The sequence below is a fragment of the Ambystoma mexicanum genome, chromosome 3p, assembly GCF_040938575.1.
Source record: "Ambystoma mexicanum isolate Mex_15411 chromosome 3p, UKY_AmexF1_1, whole genome shotgun sequence".
Taxonomy (NCBI): Eukaryota; Metazoa; Chordata; class Amphibia; order Caudata; family Ambystomatidae; genus Ambystoma; species Ambystoma mexicanum.
Window position 1 is genome coordinate 1,042,786,900 of NC_090925.1, and position 16,929 is coordinate 1,042,803,828.

The window sequence follows — 16,929 nt, forward strand, 5'->3', positions numbered from 1 at the left end:
TGATTGTCCTGTGAAAAAGGCTGCTGAGGATCCTGTGTAAACTGACCTCTACCAGGGCCCCCTACACCCGGGCGACCTCTGGATCGTCTACCCATACTCCCGAATATGTTATTCGACCTTTGTCGAAGGACGGGACATTGTGCACGCCAATGACCCTCTTGACGACAATAGGCGCACTGGTTAATGTTCACAGGACCCAAGAGCACATTCCCTTGCGGGACATACTGACCTCTAATCTGAGAACTACCCCCTTTGGGGCCTCTAACAATTTGCTGCAATAGCACTTTAGTTTTTAAATCACCTTTTCGTTTTTCAGCTCGATCTTTTTCATTATTGACATGGTTCTCGTAGTACTGAGCCATGTGCAGTACTTCTGATTGCGATTTCGCCTGCCAAGCGCTCTCAGAAGACATAATTTGTGACTGGATGTCAGGCAGCAATCCACGCACAAATTTGGCCACAAATAACCTTTTCCCATACTCTTATTTATTTTATTTATTTATTAAATTTATATAGCGCGCAGGCAGCCCGGGGGCATTGTGGCACTGTTACTTGCAAGGAAGACTTAGTTACAATGTGAGCAGGTTGTGCCTTGGGTTACAGTAAGGCAGTGACCTGTGATCAGATATATCACATAATATTTCATAGAATACAATTATGAGGGCTAGGCCATGTAATTGTTAGATGAACAGGGTCGTTTTCAGGGTTTTCCGAAAGGCGGTCAGTGAGGGTTCAGAGCGCAGGGAGCTAGGGAGGGTGTTCCAGTGTACGGCAGCGAGGTACGGGAAACTGGAGCCCCCTGCTCTGGTCCTTTTTACCCTGGGTACTGAGAGCATGCTGGCATACGGTGACCTAGTGGGTCTTGTGGAGGAGACCAGGTGGATCCTCTGCGAAAGGTACATTGGGGCGGCAAGATGGACACATTTGTGGGTGATGCTTAGAGCCTTGAATAGGATCCTCTCCTTTATGGGGAGCCAGTGGGAAGCTTTTCTGGCAGCGGTGATGTGCTCTCTCTTGGCAATGCCTTGTGCAGCGCGTAGGGCACTGTTCTGTATTACTTGGAGCTTCTCAAGATTTTTGTTGGAGGTCCCAAGGAAAAGAATATTGCAGTAATCAAGTCGCGAGCCGGTTATGGCCCTGGCTATGTTAGTGCAGGTGTCTTTTGACAGATAAGGTCTGATTGCGTTAAGGAGTTTTGCATGGTAAGCGGCCGAGGAGGCAATGGCGTTTACTTGTCTGGTCATGGATAGATTGGAGTCTAGGTAGACGCCTAGTGTTTTTACCGTGTCAAGTACTGGGATCGTGATTGAGTCAATGGTGAAATGGCTGAACTGAGCGTCAAGTTTCTTGATGGTGTCAGGGGAGCCTACGAGTAGGAGCTCAGTTTTGTCGGAGTTAAGGCAGAGGCCGTTGATAGCCATCCACATTTGAATTGTGTTGTAGATGTTGTTGAGGGTAGCAGAGTCCGTGTCATAGTCGCCTGTCAGAGTGAGAAGGATCTGTGTGTCGTCGGCGTAGTTGGTGTAAGAGATGCCCATGGCGTCAAGGATGAGGAAGAGGGGGCGGTTGAAGATGTTGTAGAGGGTGGGGGAGAGGCAGGAGCCTTGGGGCACCCCACATAGCATGATAGAGGGTGATGCAGTGGCTAGGTCAGAGAAGACCTGCATGGTCCTGCCTTGGAGGAAGGAGGTGATCCATGTAATGGCTTCTTGAGAGAAGTTGGCTGTGGAGGAGAGGTGGTGGCAGAGGATGTCGTGGTCTACAAGATCAAAAGCTGCCGACAGATCCAGGAGAAGGAGCAAGACAGGTTTGCCTTGGTCCCTTGCGTCGTCCATTTGGTTTTTTAGGTCGAGTAGGGCGGTCTCTGTCCCATGCCTAGGGCGAAAGCCGGATTGTCTCAGTCCAAGGAGGTTCTGTTCTTCGAGGAAGTGCTGGACCTGCAGGTAGGCTGCTTTGTCTAGAATCTTGAGGAGGAAAGGGACAGTGGTGATGGGGCGGTAGTTATTAGGGGAGGTGGGGACAAGTGTGGGTTTCTTTATGAGGGGTCGGACCCATGCTTCCTTTAGGCAGGCGGGGACTCTCCCAGTGGTGAAGGAGGCGTTGACGAAGGCTGTTAGAAAAGGGGCCAAGGTGTCTGCGCAGTCTTTGATGATGGAGGCAGGACAGGGGTCGCCTTTGCAATTGGAGGGTTTTATGTTTTTCATAATGTTGATCATGTCGTTTTCTTGGACGGTTTTAAACAAGAAGGTGGGTGGGGCCTCAGTGGGTGATGGGGGCAGTGGTGGTGGGGAGGGTGTAGTGTGGGTGGAGAGAGTTAGTTTGGTGTTCAAGATTTTGGCTTGGAGAGAGCTGATCTTATTGCGCATGGCTGTTTGGATGTTGTCACACCATTCTTTGTCCTTAGTGAAGTTTTGGTGGGTGGGTGTGGGGTTCTCAAGTTCCCTGAAAATGGCGAACATTTCCTTGGTGTTTGACTTGGCCTCAGCAATTCTCTCTTCGAAGGATTTAGCTTTGGCTTTAATGATGGCTTTCTTGTAATTAATTGCAAGGGATTTGAAGTTGAGTTTGTCTTTCTCATCCCGTGATGTTTGCCAAAGAGCTAATGCTGCCCGTTTGTCGGAGCGTAGTTTTAGAAGGTCTTGGGTGAACCACGCATTAGCGTGTCTAGTGGGTTTGGTTTTCCGAAGTTTAAGTGGGGCAATGGTATTGATTGCTGCTGTGATGGCCGTATCATAATTTTTTGCCAGAGTTTCCGGGTCGTTGGAGAATGGGGCTGTGAAGGCAGGTCCCTGTAAGAAGGGTAGGAGTCTTTCTTTGGTCAGTTGACGGGCACTCCTTGTAAGGGCAGGAGGCAAGGGAGGAGGGGGGTGGGATGTGGTTGTAGTGGTGGGGATGTTAAAGGTGATGGTGTGGTGGTCGGACCATGGGGTGGGGGTGTTGCCCGTGACTGTGATGGGGCAATTGTGGTGGGCGATCCAGTCTAGTGATCTGCCTAGGGCGTGTGTGGGGTTGTTGATGGTGTTGATGAATCCTAGGGTGGCTAGAGCTGTGTCAAGTGCTTTGGCTGTAGGGTCTTTGGCGTCATTCAGGCCAAGGTTGATGTCTCCAAGGAGAATGGCTTTGGATGACTTTTTGAGGTTGTCCGCCAGGAGGTGGGTGATGGAGGCCTGGAAGTCTCCTAGGGGGCCTGGTGGTCGATAGATGAGGTGTAGGGTGATGGTGCATTGGTGCGAGATGGTGAGTTTTAATTGAAGGTAGTCGCTGTTATTGTTGATAGTTTTGTCAGCACTTCTGATGGTGATTGAGTCTTTGGCTATGAGTGCGACACCGCCTCCAGTGGTCATGCGATCTTGTCTTGTGATGGCATAGCCGGGTGGGAGAGCAAGGGATATGGCAGGGCCTGAGGCTTCATTTAGCCAAGTTTCGGTGACCATTAGAAGATCGAGATCTAGGGTGGTAATAAGGTCGTGGATGTCTAGTGCATGCGCATTGATGGAGCGGGCGTTGATGAGGGCACATTTGAGGTGCGGTTCAGGGGTGACATTGATGGTCGGGGGTGGCCTATCCGAACCGGTGGGAGGCATGTTTCCTGGGGTCATAGACACAGATAAAGTGGCATTTGCATCATTAGGTAGCAAGGCAGTGGTAGAAGAATTGCAAATAGCGGTAATTTCATTCAAACCAGTGGGGGGCATGTTTTCTGGGGTCATAGACACAGATAAAGTGGCATTTGCATCATTAGGTAGCAAGGCAGTGGTAGAAGAATTGCAAATAGCGGTAAATTCATTCAAACCAGTGGGGGGCATGTTTTCTGGGGTCATAGACACAGATAAAGTGGCATTTGCATCATTAGGTAGCAAGGCAGTGGTAGAAGAATTGCAAATAGCGGTAAATTCATTCAAACCAGTGGGGGGCATGTTTTCTGGGGTCATAGACACAGATAAAGTGGCATTTGCATCATTAGGTAGCAAGGCAGTGGTAGAAGAATTGCAAATAGCGGTAATTTCATTCAAACCAGTGGGGGGCACACTCTGTGCCTAGGTCTTGTCCACTGAAATCCGAGAACACCTGTTTGAACCGATTAAAGAACTCGGTAGCACCCTCAGACTTTCCTTGGACGTAGGCCGTAAGTTTGTCCCAAATAATTCTTTTCTCTGGAATTATGGTTTTCAATTTAGCAATGATTCTATCAGGTAAAGTTAATATTACCTGAGGCGGTCTTTCTCCAGCTGGCCTTTCTCCATCGAGTCTAGTTATATTCACCCATGTATCTCCCAACCCTGGCACGTCGTCTATAGTTCTAACTTGTTTCCACAAATCTACGGGCAGGAGTACAGTGAATAACAAATCAATATCACCTAAGGTGAACACTGAGGATTGCAAAATGGACTCTTTCTTTATAGAATCCTGTCGGATTTTTCCTAATATCAGGAATAGATTGTCTAATAGTATTCACTTCCTGTCTTGAGAACGGGACATGAACGAACTGCAATACATAATGTGCAGGAATGTTCATAGCGACTGTATTTCGTGCAGCATCGGCCGCAATCTCAACCTTTGGGACAAATGTCAGAGGATCCTCTCTCATAGGCAACTGAGAAGTAGGTGACTCCGAACGCTTACTAAGCAACAGAGCTAAATCGAGCGCTAAAGCAGTCGAAAAAGTGTCAAGTGAAAAAGCTCTCTTGTAAATATTCAATAACTCTGTGGGACAACTAATCTTTCTTTTTACACAATCATCCTGTAGGTACTCTATCATTACCTGTATCACTTTCCTCTGCATTTCTGGTGTATGCTGACTATACGTGTCATATACTTCAACTGGAGTTATCGACATATCCAAAATCCATCTAAGTGCGTCCTTCGTACAAATTCATGCTTCCTCAGATATCGATTTACAACAAGGAATGAACCGTTTCTGTACATACATACTTTCCCCCTCGTCATCCTCATTCTGCAACACTTTTAACTCCTTTCTATACCCAAAATAACCTCTCGACATGCTCATTTACTTTCTCCACAGTGTCTCTAGAAAACGCTGAAGTATTTAGATCCCTTAACCCTTGCGGGAGATCTGTATTATTTAATTTTCCCCACATTATACATAAATGAATCCCTAAATCTTCAATAAAAACATTTTTCTCAGGAAAATTATCCATATTACAAAGTGTGGCAAAAACATTAGCTTGATCATCCCTCTCCATACAATGCTTAGCCCATGCAATCAAATCACATTTCTTCTCTGGTGGTACAGTATTGCGAGTGACAACCTTCGACCCTGCACCTCGATCGACTACAAGCGGCTCAGGACCACTTGGAAGAGAGGGAGCAGGCAAATTCAATGGAGGTACTGTCACTGGTGCGATAAGAAGAGGTGGAGGAGCTGGAGGAAGGGGAACATTAGGAGGAGCAGGAACAACGGGAACAACAGCAGGTAGAGCAGGAATAACAGGAGGAAGAGGCAAAGCAGCAGGAAGAGGAACATACGGAGGTGGCGCAGAGGCACCAGGCCTTCGTTCATTTAACAATTTATCTATAAATTTATCAGAAGCATGGAGTTCTTTGCAAGGATATATTTTTTTGAATTCCAAGTGAGAAAGCCCTATCCATATTCCTAGTCGATTCAGAATGTTTATCTTGGTCATACAGTAATGCTTTTTCGGCGTTCGTCTTATGACGGCGCGCATGTTTTTCTCTACTTTTAAGTTGTTGCAACGCTTCTTTTTTCCAATTCTGCAAAACATCAAATGCTGCAGGTCTAGCCTTTTTCTTTAATAGAATTGAGTCTAAATACTCAATACGAGGGATTTCAAAACTACCATTGATTGGCCACTGAAGTTCGGAGGCATGTCTGGTTTGTCATGGGCCAAATGTCATTAAATACTATACTTCCAATGCCATGCTTACAGTACATAGTACATGCCGGCGACCCCTCCTGTGGTGCGGGACGGCTAAATTCCAAAGATTGTCTATCGCTGCGTAACAACGCCCTGAAGCAGATAGACAATTTCCCAGGCATATCAAATTATTGGTGTTACTTGGTCAATAATTGTGTCTCCAGATACAATGCGCCAAATTCAAATGATCGGGGTTGAATTAAGAGTCGGGTCACGACTCACCTGAACAAACCTAAGGAGGTCTTATCGGATTTCAAAGAATCTTACCCAACTAATCTTACCTTGTGTACGGTGATTTCGGCAAATCTGCCCGCCTCGATAAGTGGACCCTCGTCAAGATGTCGTCTCGGACCACAAGATAATCGTCCAGGGATTGGGTCGTGCAGCGCTGCTGAGGTGTCGCGTCTCGTTCAGTGGGGCCCCGTTTTGTCACACCGTCCGATCACGGTCCGATAGCCTGCGTCAACCTTCAACAATCCGACATCAATCTTGAGGGTCCCTATTCGGGCGCCAACTGTGAAAACAAAATCAAAATATTGAGGCTGAGTACCCCAAAAGGAAACACACCGAACACGGGTTACAAAGGAACATACAAAGTACTTTATTTTATACTGAATCCAGTTACTACAACAGAGAAAAAATCAGATAGCTATCGGCCCTCAGTACAATACAACAAACTCCAGCGTGGTTCAATGTGTTCAGTGAGAAACGCTGTACATTAGAATGCATTGGTTTTTTTAATACTTTTTGTGAGCACAATGTCCAGCCCCACTTCGGGTTAATATTCCACCAATACATCACCGATCTAGGGTTCATGCCAAGTCTCGCACATCTGCATATAACTGGTTTACTTTTAATACATATATCAACAAGCCTATACGGCAATTGTGTATTCTGGGATTTCCCATGTAGGTCTTCTTAAACATTAATACAATGTAGTTAAACAAGAGTTCTATGTTCAGTATTTGAATACATTGTCTTCATCGTATACTCGTGGATTAGTTTCATTGCACGAGTAATCCTTTACACTGTCACGCTCACCTGATTCCTACGGAGGCGCAGGTCTGGCTTCGAGTGCTGATGCTTGTTCAATGGTGAAGCGCAGGACTCTGAGGATGGACAGGTAGGGCCCCTCTACTCTGGCTTCTCTGGCTCGCAGGAATATTCCCCTGTGCGTGAAAAGGGAGTATTACCTACTGACGGAATAATGCTCAAGCCTCCCACTCCCTTCCAACCCTCCACGATACCCTTCCACGATTCCCCATGAAGTCTCACCTTAGGGTCTGGAAGGATGAGTTCTCCATCCTGCTTCTGATGCAGGGGCGCGTTCAAACCCAGTTACTTCACTGGATTGAGGTTTGATGGGAGTTCAAATAAGCTTGACTATTCAGGTAAGGCGCTGTAAGAGTTCTGTAGCAAGTTCAAAAGTTCAAGCTTAATAATAATGTTCATTGTCTTATTGCAGCAAGCGCTAACGCTTATGTCTTTCCCCCCTTAGGGCCGGGGTTTGGTATGCCGGAGATATGGCGCCGACCCGAAGTGAAACGTGCAGTTCCAGTAAATGACAGGTAAGTTCTGGATGAGCGTTCGGGTAATGTCTTTGCATTCGCTCATTCAATGTCTTTGTCTTTTTTCCCCATAGGGGCCGGGGTCCGGAATGCCAGGAAGCGGCAGGACCCGAAATGAAATGGGAATGACCCAACAGGTAAGTCTTAGAAGGAAACTGAGCTTTTCCTATTCCCTTCCTTCTCTCACCTTGTGTTCTTGTCTTTTTCTCTCTAGGATCTGGGAAGTGGCTGCGGATCCGGATGATCGCTGCTGAAGATGGAGGTGCCCAGGAAAGGTGAGTGAAATGCAGCGCTGCAGCGATCAAAGCAAAATGCTTTTAAAAATGATGTCTTCCCTTTCAGGATCGTCGGTGTGATGTCTCCGTGATGCAGCTTTAGCAGGTAAGGTCTTCCTTCTCCCCAATTCTCTCTTATCTCCCTTTGCAGGTGACCCAGGATGCTGACAGGCGTGGCTGAAGTCCAGATGCAGGAGCTGACATGGTGAGCGTCCAGCTGCGAGGAGCAGAACAATGCGAAGCGTGAGTTGCTGATCGGGCGTGGTTTAAATAGCTTTGGAAGAAGTTCCAGGTATGTATCCTTCCACCGATCAGGTATGTATCCTTCCCCGACCACACCCAGGTGGAAAGTAGTCCCACAGGTAAAGTAGTTCCATTCAGGCCTCAAGAGGGCCTGGATGTAGCAGCATGGTCTGCATCAGGTAAGTGCACATTAAAACACTTGCACACATGTCTAGCTTTATGAGCCTGGCGCCTAAGGCGCCAGGACAGGGGTCCAACATGAGCCTGGCGCCTAAGGTGCCAGGACTGTGTCCAAAGGGCCCCAGCTTGGGCCCACTGGCACTTCCCTGGGGGGAATGATGCCTGCCTCTGGGGTTGCTGGGTCGGACCTGGCTCCTTGGAGGTAGGCATCATGACATACAGACAGGTCAACGAATGACAAGGTCTCAGTTCACGACCTCAACAAGTGGCCTACAGGCAAGTTACATATTAGCTACGTACAGAGGTCAAGACGGCCATGTTGTATTTTGGAATGACATCGTCCACCATTTTAACTCACAGGGTGACTTTACAAAGCGAATCCTAAAATGGCGGATTGACCTAAAATGGCGGCTTACATTGATATTAAGGTCAGGACCTTGCAACACGGATTCTTACGCAAAAGACTTACAAGCAGCTTGGCGTAGGCCAATATACATATTTTTATTGCATTAGGAGGCACAATATAATTTCTCTTTTGACACAGTGAGGGCTCAGCAAGTCATAAGGCCCCATTCATTGTCCAACACTGGTGTGGTTAAATGTCATAATCCTGACTGTTGAAGGCCACACCAAAAAAAGGGTGCTTTTTCTGCAACCTTTGGGATTATGATGATTTCAGGGGTTTTCACCCCCAAACCTCTGTAGGGGTTGCTCGCTTACTCGCAACGTGCCCCTACTGTTTTCAATCAGGTTTCACCCCACAAAACCCTCCTTGCCTCCCATCCTCCACACAAATATTGCGTCCATGCCCATCCAACACCCCCATACCTCTATCCCCACACACACACACTTGCCTGGTCCCCATGTATTCCCTATCCACAATGGCCACACCTGTCAGTCCTTGTGAGCACTTGTGTGCATGGAGGGGCATGGCTTGGCAGGTTGGCTTGTGGGCATTGGTATTCAGTATATTTTGCCCACGATCAATAGATTGTCGGCAAAAGACCTAGTGCTCATTAGTGGACCCAAATAAAAGCAGACAGGACAAACATGGACTTCATTTGGGGGTTGCCAGGGGTAGCAGGTGCTACCCCTGGCTCCTCCTATGCTACTCCTATACCTGTGCTTGCTATACCTGGGCCACTGGACAAAGAGGCAGTGCGAAGAGCAGATATCTGTATTGCACCTGAAAAAGGTGGCTGTGAATGCAGCTAAATGTGCCACAGATCTTTTCACCTGGAATCTCGACCCTGTTAGCTGGAGATATAAAAGGCTTGCAGGAAAAACCATGAAGCCGCCATCACTAACTGGTTGGCAATCCTTTAGTGAAGAATGCCTGAATGGTTGGGTTCAGAGGCGGATGTCTGTGCACCTCATACACAGTACTGTAGCAACAGGAAGAGTATAGGGCTTGGTCTAGCTAGCTGGGAATGGGTAAGAGAAACCTGCAGTACTCAGTGACAGCACAGCATGAACGCAAATCTCATCAGTGTTTCTTGTTGTCTGCTTTGCACATCCAGTGAGCCACTAGGCCTGTGATGAGAGGAGTGTGCCCCAGTGGCTTTTGCCACCAATCCTGCCTGGGCACTGTGTGACCTGACTCAGATATGCGAGACCTACACAACAGGCACACTGTAGAAAGACACAAGGTGAGATAATTAATTTACATGAAGTTGCCCTTCGCCTTTGAAGTAAACCATCTGTTGCTTCCTCAAGCAAAATAAATATATATTTGGAAGGATAGCTCAGGGGCAACACACTTGCTTTGGGAACAAGAGGATGCAGTGCAACACAGGTTCAGTTCCTGTTCCAGTGCTTAGAAGCTGGAGGAGGCAGGCATTAAGCAAAATTTTAAACACCAAAGAAAATAATAAAATGGGCCTTTTCTAGGGGTGATGTAATTGAGCTGCTGCTGCTGTTTACAATTCAAAATTAAAAAACCCTGCAATTACTGTGACCTGCAACACATCCTTCCCCTCTATCTCCCAACTAACAAAATAACTGTGGGTTACTTACCAAATAAACACAACAGAAAGGTGATAGCTGGAAGGTTTCAAATCATTCATAACCACTGGGCAACCCTCCAGACCATCATTTTTCTGGTTGGACTTCTGGTAGTAAGTTGCTGTTACCAGTCTTTGGCCAGACACTCGACAGGCACTGGATGTCTGCGCTTTGGGGTTTAGGCCTCTTTGAGACGCTCTGCCTGTTTAAAGTTTAGCAAGAGTGATGTACAATAGTCAAGGTTGTTGTGTTGGACGTCTGCTTACATGCACAGTAATTTGGTCATATGTACCTATATACACTGATATTAATGCTACACATGGTGATCCATTCTTGTATGAAGTGTAAATCATATTAGAGTGATATCCTAACCATATTTTCCTTAGTGTACTGAGGAACAATGCTATGTGATGGCACTTCCTGTTTTGTCAAGCAATGAAAGGCTGTGTGCCATCACTCCTGTGATGTCTTCAGAGGTCACGGGTCATGTGATGTCACTTATGCTTCCCCTGGCATTTTGATGAAACGACGTCCATGAGGACAAGGAGAGAGTATGGACATTTGGAGCACAACTGCAAACAGAGAGTGAAAGTGACAGAGGGAGGGAGGAAGAGAGAGAGATAGAGAGAGAGATAGAGAGATAGAGAGATAGAGAGATAGAGAGAGAGAGAGAGAGAGAGAGAGAGAGAGAGAGAGAGAGAAAGTAAGAGAGAGTGAGAGAGAGAGAGAGAGAGAGAGAGAGAGAGAGAGAGAGAGAGAGAGAGAGCAAGCAAGAGAAAGGAGCTAGGAGTTTTCATTGCAGAGACAAAGAGCACGAGGGTGAAGAGGTGAGGAACGTGAAAGGAAGAAGGAAGAAAGAGTGAGAGTAAGGTTGCTCAGGAAGCATTGTAAAATTGTAAGGGTTAAGGGTTACAGTAGGGAGAGGAGTGGGTCAGAGACCACGCCTTGATATGTGAAGTAAGCTACAGAGCAGGAAATTATGGCTTACTCAGTCCATCCCTAACCGGTTATGTTTAACTGGACTCTGCACTGTCCACGACCTGCTGCTCAGTACTAACGGACATCCACATCTGGGCTAAGGCTACCTCTATCACTGCAGTCACCACTGGTTATTAAAACCATTGGGGGACCGACCAGTAGCAAAGACTTTGCTTTCTGGAGACTAACCATGAAGCAGCAGCCAGCTCAAGGGATTTTAGCCAGAAAGTTGTTTTCACATTACCAATGTGGGAAACGGTGAGTACAGGATCCCATTCCATGTCTCTTCTAAGTATTTTCTCTGTGTGTGGCACTGCAATTTTTGTGGGCACAACTAACTTATCAGGTAAACTGACGATGAGGGATCTATGATGTTAACTAGAGTCAATTTAGCTGAATTACATTTCACCAAATGTTTTTTTACCATTTGTTTCACTGAAAAATCTCAGGGGAGACCCCCGCAACCTCCACTAACTACTCCCCCCTTTCTATATACCTTATCGAAACCTATCATCTACCTGTTTTGTGTTAAGAAACAATGATAAACAATAAGTCAAAATGTAATTTGGCCACATTTTTGGTTGAAAAAGTGAGGAATACTGCAAAAGTACTGCGATGAATCACAGATGATTCCCACAGAAACCCTGGCCTGGGACCCTTCCCATGTGGCCAGGGAAAGGCAGACGCGTTCTGATCCTGAGCCTGGGGGTGGAGTTCTGTGAGAGGATCACGTGCGGTAGGGATCAGGTCAGAAGGCATGGGATAATAACTTTACCAACTTTCCCAGAGACAATAGACTATTTATGGCCTATTGTAAAATTGAAACTGTAGAAGGAAAAGCTAATTGTAACTTTGCCCAAAGCACTGGGACGAGGAAGAGGGATTTGTAGGCACTAGACTACAGAGTGCAGTCTAGTGATTGTAATGACCCACAACTGGGAGGAACTTGTGGATATAAAAGACCCCTTCAGGTGCAGGCTAAAGGAAGTAGCAATAGGAGAAGCAGAAGGTGGAGTTCTAGTCGAGACTCCACATTGCAGTGGCAGCAGAAGTTTCAGGGAAGCAGAGACGCCAGAGCCGCCGCTGATTGTAAAGCGGATGCCGGTTTCATGAGGGTCTCTACCCATAAGAACCATGTATGCAGCTTTCACACAGCGGGAAGCGTTGCTCCAGAAGGTTTTCCCTTGAGGATCTTGTATGCAGAGGGTGTGTTGGGGGAAGCGTTAATTCCAAATGCTTTCCCCAAAGTAAAGTGAGCTCCGATGGCAGGTCAGAACCGGAGTGTTCGAGGAGTGAGAACGCTCCTCTCCCGACTAGTGTGCCACGGGATACAGAAGAAAACAGCTTACCTTGTAGCGGGAAGCGGAGGAAGCAGAAGACACAGAGGCAGCGGAGCGAGCGGACGTGTATGCAGCACCCAGTGAGTTCACTAGTTGTGTGTGACCCCGGAACGCTCCGTAATTTCCGCTAGCCTGTGTTAATAATATCAAATATAAAGAAGCGGAATTGGCAGACGAAGAATAACTTTGCATATCAATCTGATGCTTACCAGCTAAATTGGCAGAATAGGAACATTGGGGGCGATTGTAATTTCAAAGGTAACAAAGATCACCAATGCCAAAACCAAGAAAGGGCAATAATCAAATACCTTAACAACAACCAATATTGCCAAAACCTGAAGAGGATTAAGAAGCAGACCAATTGTAAACCCTATTTTTTTTGTTTTTTATATGATTTAGTTTATTTGAAAACTTTTTCATCTGGTTCTTTAAAATGTGGAGAAATAAAAAAAAACTATTGTCACAGAGAAGAAGAGCTAATAGTTAATAAAGACCCAAACAAGCATGTCCAAGCCAAAGAAAACAAGTATGATAAAAAGCATTTATCAGCATTTGGTTGAAGTAGGAGTGGGAAAAGAAGTATGGCAGAAGAGCTGCCCTCCTGATAGCCAACATTGAAGAGGAGAGGAGTATAATCTGCGTTACATGTGGCATAAAAAGCACCAATGTGGTTCATGTCTTTTCAGAAAAAGTATTGATTACTGAAGTTGTTGAAAGTCAAAAGACTTTAACAAATTGTTTGAAGCAAACTTTACCACATAAGTACTTGCAGTAGAGTTAGAAGCATTTAGTCCTGGCAGGTGAGTATACCAGAAGGGACCTTGTAGTGGTAGACCTAGCAGGTGAGTGGACCAGCTAATAAAGTACTGTTTTGTGGTTACAGATTATGCAGAAGGAGAAGTGGCAATGCCACTACATGATTTTGTGAAACATTGTGGAATCATCCGGACAAACTATTTCTGTTGCTATCAAGGAACAATTCAATTGTTTTTGCTTCTTAAGAAGAAGTTGTGTTGAACGTTTGATTACAAGTGGAGACACCAAGAGTTGTTATCTCCCCACTGAGAGACCGATGGAGCAAAAAGAAATGTATTACCAGATCTTTGTTATAAAATTGAACTTTCCTATTTTCAACTGTTGCTACAAATTCCTGCTTTTAATCTGGGGAAGGGAACGTTACCCAGGCCACAAGGATAAAATGTTAAGTATATGTTTGACGTAACTGTAATTTTGTTCTATTTTGAATTGTCATATATTACCTTCATATGTTTATTGTGTGTATGAGTGTGAGGAACAGATTCCTTTTGTTTGAGTGTTTCCTTTAGTTTATAATTTGTAGGGAAATTATCTTTAGGGTCGGGATAGTGAGCCCTTACCAGAGCTGTCCACCTCACATTTCTGACCCCTCACAGTACCTATCAAGCTATCACCAAACAAAGGGTTGTTTACAGTGATTTCCAACAACTCCAACAAAAACAATCTTTCAACAAATTTAAGCTGAATAATATATTATAATGGAGACACTTTTTTCAAGCTATTATGGATTAGGAGAAATTGGTTTCAGAGGGAATTCTGAAAGTGAGATCTAGGCACAAATCAAATTTCAAAGATTTGACACAGTCCCGATCTTCATTACTAACATGCAGCAGAAGACAAATATGTGCCTGTTAGAAGCAATGATACTGTGCTCCTTTACAGAAAATCGCATAGTGCCCTGAGGCACAGAAAACATGTTTGAAAGAATATGCCCAACTGAAAAAGTATAGCACACAGCACAAATTGTTCAACTATCATAACATCATAAAAACATTTTTAAAAAGATAGCATGCGCCCCTCTCCAGAAGAAAGAACATGGCATGATAATCTGTTCTGTAGTTTTTACCCACTATGAGAGTTTGCAGCCATTGCTTTTTGCTCACTGTACCTTTCACAGATGGGAAATATCCATTTGCATATCAGTCTTTGTCCCACCGACACAGCAGTCCAGCACCGAAATGCTATGGCAATTTCCTTCTGAACAAGAGTACCAACTGTAACCCCATGCACGTGTTTCAGCCTTGTTGGGCCTCATCAGTGAGTTGTAGCTGTGCCTCTCTGAGCAAAGTGAGCAGTGAGTCCATGTCTAGGTTCCCCCTGGTAACTCATGGTGACCAACCCCAAGTTCCTTGCAAAAAAATCTTTTCCAAAAAGGTAGCATGCGCCCCTCTCCAGAAGAAACAACATGGCATGATAACCTGTTATGTGGTTTCTACCCACCATGAGAGTTTGCAGTCATCACTTTTTGCCCACTGTACCTTTCACAGATGGGAACTATCCAATTGCATATCAGCCTTTGTCCCGCCCACATGGGCAGTCCAGCACCAAAATGCTATGGCAATTGCCTTCTGAACAAGATTACCAACAGCAACCCCATGCCCGTGTTTCAGCCGTGTTGGGCCTCATCAGTGAGGTGGAGCTGTGCCTCTCTGAGCACAGTGATCAGGGAGTCCACGTCTGGGTTCCCCCAGGTAACTCAGGGTGACCAACCCCAAGTTCCTTGTGCTGAGCTAGATATCAGGAATACTAGTGGTGAGATTCACCAAGCACCGGCAGCGCCTGCCTAAGAGTCCACGGTGTCGATGAATGAACCAGAGACTAGACCGTTGCATTGCCTTCCAGGAGTAATGCCAGGTAACTCCCGAACAGTGTCTCCAGGCTGCCCACAAGGACCTGGGGTGAAAAGGTATGACACTACGACACTCTCGAGAGTGTGCAGAAGCAAGGGAATGCAGCAGAATTGGGGAGCACAATACTAGCAGACATACCAGGGTTAACAGGGAGACTATTATACGCAGGACCAACCACAGCTACAGCAAGGACAGATACAGGGCGGGCATCAGCAGGCACCTCAGCCTATGACACAGACACCACAGATGCAAGTACCGATACCACAGTATTTACAAGCACCACAGATTCAAGGGAACACAGAGCAGTTGCCACAGATCCAGGACAACACACAGCAGAATGACAGTACAGTGTCACAAATGGACTCCCTGGGAACGGCCTCCATTAGAAAACTGTGAGGGGTCACCATTGTAGGGAACAACCCCTTTTCAGGAAATGGGACAAGACATTATGATCAGATTCAACATGACAATTTCATTCACAGACAAGGGGATAGTGTGCTCCATGCAAGGAATACACATACTCAATGTAAGAGAGATCATTCAAGCCTATTGTGGATAGAAGTTACAGAGTGGGCTGCCAGTGGCTGGGGAGAGGTTCCAGTACGGGACTGACATTGCTATTGCATGGCTCCCAGGGATCGCAGGGAAAATGTGGTGTCTTCCAAACAAATATATTTTCAGGCCTGAGATGCCATTGAACGTTGCTGAGGGGAAAATAGTGCCCATAGAAATCGAGGCAGTAGTTATGAGAGATGTTTAGATAATAGTACATGGGATGGATGACACAGGATGCCCATGGCAAGCAGTGATCGCGGTGGCAGAAGGATGCAGGCTAACAACAGTGACAGATGAAGAGCTAGTCAGGGACGAGAGGTCAGAGAACAAGATGGTGTTCGAAATGAGTGTGATCTATTGGTTGAAAATACATTACAGAGAAGTAGCACAGAGGATGGTGATGGCACTGAAAGCACCACCTTCCTTCTGCGAGGAGGGTCTAGCCAAGATACCCAGAATCCTATGGACCACAAGTCCCTATGATGTGGGACTTCTGAAAGGCATAGGCGGAGTGAAGATTAAGCGGAGACCAGGAGCAATTCTATCGAGAGAAACCAGGAGCAATTATACCGAGAGTAAAACAGTATCCACTCTCAAATGAAGCAGATGAGGGCATTTATGAGACAATTGCAGCACTAGTGGAGAGAGGCATCCTAGTGCCATCAGAATCACCATGCAAGTATAGAGGAGGTGCCAAGCTCGATTCACAATCCAACAGCCCATTTTGAAGTACCAGGAACGTTCACGCCAAAATATGTGAAGTATGATGAACAAATAAACCAGCAGAGAGCCGCAGTTGGGCTCTGCCCAGTACCTATTAGAAGAACAGCACCTGTTGAAGTACCGACATCTAAGAACACCTGGACAGTAAGGTACCCATTGAGGGAACCATATCGACACATGAGACAGAATGACGATTGTCAGAATGCACTCCCTGAAGAAGCTAAAAAGATACTGAAGGAAGACGAATGGTGACGTCACAAGAACCCGGACTGACTCTCATATAGAAGAAATGACCTGTGAATGATGAAAAGAGACGCAACACCATGAACAAGTGACATCCTGAGCCTAAAGTGAAATAATCAATGTCAAAATGTCAGAAATGATGCCACATGCACAATGAAGATATTCGGTTAGTCTAAACGTGTACATATGCAAGGAACCACAAGAAGCAAGAAATCGTGAGGCTTGCTTATGCTTAGTAGTAAAATAGATTGCGGCAA

General features: G+C 45.9%; 1 protein-coding gene across 2 annotated transcripts in view; it reads right to left on the reverse strand.

The window, feature by feature from the left end:
- LOC138579683 (N-formyl peptide receptor 3-like) overlaps positions 1 to 16,929 on the reverse strand; it is a 95,198-nt gene that overhangs the window by 47,952 nt on the left and 30,317 nt on the right. Inside the window, exon 2 of one of the 2 annotated variants that reach the window (XM_069649924.1) lies at positions 12,495 to 12,617. The exons of the other annotated variant lie outside the window; for it this stretch is intronic. Coding sequence (XP_069506025.1) covers positions 12,495 to 12,617 — 123 coding nt within the window. The remainder of the gene's footprint in view (positions 1 to 12,494; positions 12,618 to 16,929) is intronic. 2 annotated transcript variants of the gene reach the window in all.